This window comes from Meleagris gallopavo, chromosome 16, assembly GCF_000146605.3.
Source record: "Meleagris gallopavo isolate NT-WF06-2002-E0010 breed Aviagen turkey brand Nicholas breeding stock chromosome 16, Turkey_5.1, whole genome shotgun sequence".
NCBI classification, from domain to species: Eukaryota; Metazoa; Chordata; class Aves; order Galliformes; family Phasianidae; genus Meleagris; species Meleagris gallopavo.
In genome coordinates, this window is record NC_015026.2 from 4,188,356 (window position 1) to 4,195,742 (window position 7,387).

Below are 7,387 nucleotides of genomic sequence, written 5' to 3' on the forward strand. Positions count from 1 at the left end.
ATGAGTCTTGCTTTATTTCTGGTTGGAAGCAAAGCAGGGTCCTGGTTTCTGCAGCCTGGTTTTTAACACTGGTTCCCGCATCACCATGCCAGGGGGTCCTGTGAACCACCTCACCTCTATGATCTCACTCCTTCCATTTGACAGTAAAGTCTTTGCAGGCATACATCCTTTGCCACTTTCTCAGGGATCAAGCACTGAGAGAAGCTCTCACTTGTGGCAAAAGCGAACAGGATTTACAGCAATAAAACAGTGAAAAACATACAAATGCAGCATTTCATCCGACTTGGAAGCTATTAGGATAATTTCACAACATATAACCATTTACCAGCAGAAGCCCAATGCACAGAGGGGTGCAATGAACCTGAGCTCACCTCTGAGCCACCAGCACTGGGGGTGAAATGCGGCAGTAAAGGTAAGCCTCAAACAGGTCTGTGTCCACACCTACGTACAAGGCAAACCTCAAAGCCCTGACACCATGTCACTCTGCTGCAGAGGACAGGGGTCTGTGCTGGGAGCACATGGGGGAAGCATTATTTTTAAAGCTGCAGACCCCAAACTGAGCATAGGAAGCATTAATCAGTTTGTCCTCTGTTAGCTTGTTCGGCTCAATCTCACATGGAAAACTAACTTACTGTTAGCCTCACATAAGTCATGTTCTTAAATAATTTCTTTTAAGATTTGTGCAGGATATTTTCAGTGGATCGTGCTCATGATATTTGCTGTGCTTTAGACCCTTGTGAACTTGTTGAAGTGTCCTCAGGACCCATGAATGTGAGTGTTTCCTTTTCTGACTTAATTTTGTTTTCACTGTTTTTGCTGTTGTGTTGGTTGTGTGCGGTGCAGAGCAGCTGTCCTGAGCGTTACTGTGCTGTCCTCCTTACAGCAGGCACAAAGGAAAAGCCCTTTGGAGGAAATAGCTTTGTTTCCTTTTACGAGCGTCAGCATTAGAAAAATGATCGTAAAAGGGGCTTAATGAGAATTTGAGCTAACTGTAACAAGAGGGATCCAAATATTTTTTTAATGAGATAGGTTATAAAAAGAAAAGCCCTGTCCTAATGGCTTTGGAGATTTAATCAGAAGTCTTGGTTCATATTCCAGAAATGATCCCTGTGCAAGAGCTACATCTTCATTAAGGGGCTGCATTTTAATGGTCCACCAATCAAACTAAAGATCTCTTCATAGTCGTAAGATGGTGACAGTCCTATTTTAACATTATGATGTCTTTTCATTGCTTTCAGTGCACAGCATGTGCCAAAAAACCTTCACGATGTTTCACAGAGTCCTATTTGACCAGGCAGGGGACAGAAGAGCAAGAAGAATGGGCGTTGCTGGGTAACTTCATAAAGTCATAGAATATCTCGAGCTGGAAAGGACTTAAAGGGATGGCAGAATTGCAGGGGTTGGAAGGGACTTCAAGAGATCATTGAGTCCAACCCCCTGGTTGGGACTGCTAAAGCAGATTCCCCACAATAGGTTGCACAGGTAGATCATTAAGTTCAGCTCCTAGCTCTATAGAGACCAAGAATCAGGCCATATGTCTAAGAGTTTGTTGTCTGGATGCTTCTTGAACTTGTTGAGTCAAGCTGTCCCTCCACAGCATGAAATAAAATATCTAATGAATGTTTCAAAAAGTAATAGTGAAAATCCCCAGCAGAAATGCTGCTTCAGCTGTACTGAAGCCATGAGGAGAAAAGTAAGAAGTTGTATTTGCTACTGTTTGCTCTTTCCTGGTGAGGATAAAGGAGCATTTGGAGCATGACAGCGCTGGGACGGGATGGGATGGAGAAGTACACGGAGGCTGCCAATACAGCACCTAACCTGGCACTGCCCCACTCAAATTTCTCAGTTAAATGTGGAAAATAACAGGCGTCCAGCCCATACAACTAGCAGGAGAAAGCCCTCCTTACATTGGTAAATCTTTGCAATTGCTAACTAAAAATACTGTATTATGAATAAGAGATGTTACATCGTACAACAGCAGTATTGATTTAGGGTCTGCATTCTGAGAGGTGTCGTGCAGCCCAAGTATGTGCTGTCTAACCCAGTATTGTGCCATCAAACGTAGATGAATCCCCTGAGAGAGAGTGAGCCTGTTTTCTGTTCCCTGATGTGCTGGTGTAAGTGTTACGCTTCCCAAAAGTGATATAATCACCCAAATATTTACATGAATGATTTGAGTTCTTGTATTTATTTACATTTTGAATGCTACAGATGGAATAAATCCTTTATTTTGAAGTTTTATTACATTAACGAAGCTAGTTTAGTGCAGCCTGGCTCATTTTGGAAATTCTCTTCAAGATGCTGAGCTCCATAAAAGATAATTTCAAGTAACATACAATGAGGCTTGAATGAGCTATTTCCACACACAACACACTACTCTCCTTAGGTGTATAGAGGGGAAGAAAGAGATAAATGTGGCAAATTTCTTATTAAGAGTTTAGTTATCAGCAAAATCAATCATTTTTTCTTTAGAATAATCAAGTTTTAGAATAAAGAAACCTTAATTTTTCTTGTTTCTTTTTTTCTTTTTTCATTTTCCCCAGTCTCCTTTCTCCTATGATACCTTACCCTGTCCTGGCGACGTGCACTGTGATAGATGTACACTGGCAGACAGACAGTACCATCAACTTTCATGGGCCTTATGAATGCCGTGGACTCTGGCAATGTATTCTTCAGGTACACTGTGACCTCTCAAACAACTTGAAAATGTTGGCATACATCTTCAAGTATGTGTTCTACATTCAATCTCCAACAGCTCTTAATGAAACAAAGAACTGGTGAAAGTCCAGTGTGGAGGAGTGCAGGAGCACCTTGGGAATTGTCTGCAGGTGATGTGATGCTGAATTTCAGCCTTCAGTGCAAGAAGCCATAAGCTCTTGCGTGCTGGTCTGGTTGACATCAGGTCTGTCCTAGTTGTAGGGAAGTGTCACAGAGATCAGCTTCTGTTCAGCCATCCTTGATATTTTGTCCTTTCATACCTGTGAGAGAAACTGTCTATGCAGGTGCCAGTGCAGAAATACATCAGTTAAGCTGTGAACAATGAACTACTTTCTTTCCTTTCTTCGAACAGTGAATTCAGATCCTTAAAAAATATATATAGGACAGGTTGCACAGGGAACAAAACCTTTCAGTTCAGTTCAGAGTGTGAGGGTAGGTTGCAAGTGGTGAATATGAAAGGCCTTGTCAGATCTCATGTTCACCTGGTGTGTGCAGTACAAGAAAAAAGCTAATGTGCGTGTGTGTGTATTGCACAGGCACAGAGAATATGGCTGACTCCATTGACTTCTATTTCTGACAGCAATACTTCGAAAAATCTGTTTTCCCGGTGCACATGTCTTATCTGTTGAGTATACCATGCATTAGATGTTTTAACATCCTTGTATTTCCCCACATGATTACTTATGAAATGAAGTGCATTTGCAAATGGATTTGCACTCTCTAATTTCCTTCCCAATCCATGTGCCAACTTGAAGCTTGACAAATGCAATTTTTATAAACTGAAGAACGTGCTCATAGCCTTGTATTTTAACACGAGCTGCTCACTATTCTTGCTTTAATCTGAAAAACCTGATAATAAACATGCAGGCAGCGAAAATTATCGAGACCATTGACTGGTGACTATAATAATTCTGATTCAGTACTTTGAATGAATAAAACGAAATTGAACTGGATAACATCAGTATTGCGCAGCCTGTATTTTCGACTGACTTTTACTAATTTGTCACAGCAACTCCCCATTAACATTCTGTACTGGAACCACAATCCTTCATTGTCTGTGGCATTACAGACTTCTTGCTCTCATTCCTCTGTGCTCTCCGCATATATCAAGGCAGGTTTGATGGACATTGAAATATGTCTGCTCAAGTTACTTTAGGTAGCAAAAACCCACCCATTCAAATGTAGATTGATAGACATTCCTGCTTAACCAAAGCACTTATTTTGATTGTTCTTTCCAACTCCTGCCCTGTGGCCACGCCTGCTTAGCTGAAGAACCTTCCAGCCACAGCTGGGATTTTGGACCTCTGAAGTTGTTTATTTGGCAGTAATGAGATGCCGATGGGACCTGCATGAGGAGGTTGAATAGAGTGTGTGGGAAGAGACCAGTGAAGTAGGAAAAGGTAAGGAGACTTAAAGAGCATAATAGAACATCATGTCCAAAATGGAAGACATAGGAGAAAATGTTAAGAGTAGCACTCAGAGAAAGGGAAGAAACTAAGATAGATATTGTGTAGTTGGACCCTGGGAAGCTGCATGGTGGGGACAGATGACCCTAATGTGGAGCAGCAGCAGCAGTAGAGTCACCCATGTCTGGGAGACATTCAGCTCCTGCTTTTCTGGCACCAACTTGCGCAGGAGATGGTTTTCACAAAGGAAGCAACAACTAAATAAAACTGCCTATTTATTTTACCCATGATTTCCCCTTCCCTGTTTCACTCTGCACTTACAAGATGGAGAACTGTTTATGTAAAGGGCCTGTGGCTTGCAGGCTAGGCCGTCAGATGGATAACATGTTTGCCATCAAGGCCTAAAGCTGTGAGAAAAGCCCAAAGGATTGTGAGACATGCAGTCAGGTTTGTAAGAGCAGCTAACAGGTCTGTCACACTCATGACTGAGCAGTTGTATTTCTGCTGTGTTTTGACTGAGCAGATTTTCTGTTTGACCTGTCCATGTGCAGAAGCACTCTGGCATGAACCAGAAAGGTCGTTCATGGGCTGAAAAGGAGATATTCCTTTATATTAAACTTTTGTCAGCTATTTCTCAGCCATAGCTACTGCTTGATAGCTCATAGCTGGAGTAGCTGGATCGGTCTAGAAAAATTCTTGGGCAAAGCAGTGGGTTATGCAGAACCCAGATGCCAATGATTGCACTCAGCTGCATGAAAAAATGGCTTCAGTGTTGTGGCTGTCACCACATTTGAACTGTACTACACTGAATTTTTCACAACCTCTCAGAACAAAAGAAGCAGGATTCTCACCTAAGGGGTTGTTTTGTATGGCCTCTGCTGAGAGCATATGAGTCTCCAAGTGGCACTTAATAGCCTAGCCCTTTTACTGAGAGCTCATGGGTCTCCTGATTTCCTTTGGCAGGATGTACACCTTGGAAAAAGTCATTCCTGCAAGGAGTAAGTGTTAGTAGGGCTGATTACCATACATTGTTTACACTCCTAGAAGCATCTGCTGAGTGCAAGAATGAGTACAAGCTGAGTACAACCTGTGAGCTAATGAAAAATTAAATAAAAAGAAGAAAACAAGTCCCTAATGAATAACTGGAGCCATAGTTTCACAACATGGAACTAATCTTTCCTTGGTATTAAATAAGGATGTGCTTCTGCCTCTGAAATCAGCTTGCTGCAGAAGCAGAAGCAATATTCACAAAACAAGGCATCCTGTCAGTCCTGAAGAGAGACACTGGTCCAAGAGGTGAGCAGCAGAAGGATGCTGGTAGCTGCACTAGATGCTGGGTGTCTTCTCCACGATTCCCTTCTGGAAGCAGTTGATGCTCCTCGCCTCTCGTCTACAGAAAATTCCTCTTCCTGTTGCTGGATTGAATGGCTTCCCTGTCCTGAAAAAAGAAAGCAGAGAACAGTCATCCTGCCTACAGTGCAGATGCTTTTATGAGGGGTGCAGTGGGACAGAGGGCGGGGGCTGGTCATAGTCCTGCCATGGTCAGGGCGCAGCCACAAAGAGCAGGGAGGGCTTCTGCCTCCTGGGATTGCCTAGCAGTTACTTATAGACCTACAGACACTGAGAATTCAGAAATGAAGCGGCTCATCTCATGCAAAAATGTTGTCTGAACAGCTCTGACCAGTTCACCTCACCGCTCTCTCCAATGGTACTAAGCTGACAAAAAGCAGGCTGTGGGTGAGCAGTGTCTGGGAGAGATTGTGCATCTCTTGGCTGTAGGGAGTGCAAAGGTCAACTGTCAGCTCCATGATGCTGTGTCACAGTGATCCTTGGCCACGGCAAGGTGGGACAGTTGGTTGGGTAGAAGGAGCCACATTTCATCCTGTCCATGTCTTGCGTGCAAATTGTTGCACTTGCTGATGGCACCGAGAGATGAGCGATTCATCACTCCTCAAGTCCCTCCCTTGTGTTTGTCCTCAGACATTTAATTTAACATCTGGCACATAATCCTGACCACTTCCATGCCAGAAAATCTCTTGCTATAGCATTCCTGTAGAAATTTTTACATGTCTTGATATGAACAGTTTCACAACAAATACAGCATTGCTGCACAACTTTTGTCACCTGTCAGTGTGTGCGAAGAAGTTAGAATATTTATAGAGAAATCTAAAAATATTAACATAGGAGAATAGACAAACATATTTGTGAACTAATCCAGAGAAAAATGCTTTGTGTTTTGTTTTATTTTGTTTTACTTTAGTGGGGACGGAGGAGCAAGATTGTCAACTGTTATTTTATGTTATCTAATTAGTGATAATAGTGTGAGTGTTTTGTTAACTTCTTATTTTCTCTGTTTGACTTGAACTTGACTCTCTGAAGCTGAAGATTTGTGCTATTTCACAAATGTATTGGGCATGAATGCATTATAAATGCACCGATGTGGGAGAAGGTAATTAAAAAGGGAAACAGTGTTCCAGGTGCAGGAGCCATTAGTATTCTTCTGCTCTAGTTCCTTGAACTGCTGCATTTGTTAACCTTTAGCCAGATCAGAGCCAATTTCTCCTGTTTCTTACATAATGTTGGAATTATAATTGACAGTAGTGATGAAAGGGAGAAGTCGCTCTGCAACTCAATTTTTTCTTGCTTTCATGTAGAGGATTTTAGAACAAGAGTCTTATCAGTTGTGAATAATTGCATCTCATTAGCTGCATTCTGGAGATATATGTATATTAGTTGGAGCAACATATATATTTGGCTGGAAAATGTTACGGCATACTTCAAGCAGCATCAGTGATGTGAAATTCAGTGTGCACTGCATGCTTATGTAACTGGAGCTACGTTGCTACAGAGGAAGCAGTAGATGACGGTTGTAAATCTGGGTGCAGTTATAGAGAGCTTAGCAGGCTTCAGAAAGAAACCTTTCATCCTCATAGTTAATCAGATAGTTTATCAACATTTGGTATTCTTTTCGGTTCTGGGCAAGCAACAGTGTTTTTCTAAGGCTCACTGGGCATGCAGCACCCTCAGAGCAGTGCTTCCCCTGGGACTGAGACCTGGGAGTTCCCTGCCTCGTCAGAGTGGTTTCTTTGCTGTCTGTCTTGTAAATCCCAATTCACAGCAGATGTTGGATGATGGAGTCTATAATAGATGGGAAAAGCTGACAAAAGGTCATTTGTATGCAGTGATAAGTCGCCATAGCTCTTTTGAATTTCAGGACAACCTACAGTACCCTTTTTTTTTTTACCTTCTTTTTTCTTTTTTTT

The 7,387-nt window shown here is 42.2% G+C and overlaps 1 protein-coding gene across 1 annotated transcript in view; it reads left to right on the forward strand.

Moving 5' to 3' along the window:
- The first annotated feature begins 1,267 nt into the window (after positions 1–1,267).
- Positions 1,268–7,387, forward strand: part of LOC100549076 (glutamate receptor ionotropic, NMDA 2A-like) — a 93,670-nt gene continuing 87,550 nt past the window's right edge. Inside the window, exon 1 of the mRNA XM_031555775.1 lies at positions 1,268–1,332. Coding sequence (XP_031411635.1) covers positions 1,268–1,332 — 65 coding nt within the window. The remainder of the gene's footprint in view (positions 1,333–7,387) is intronic.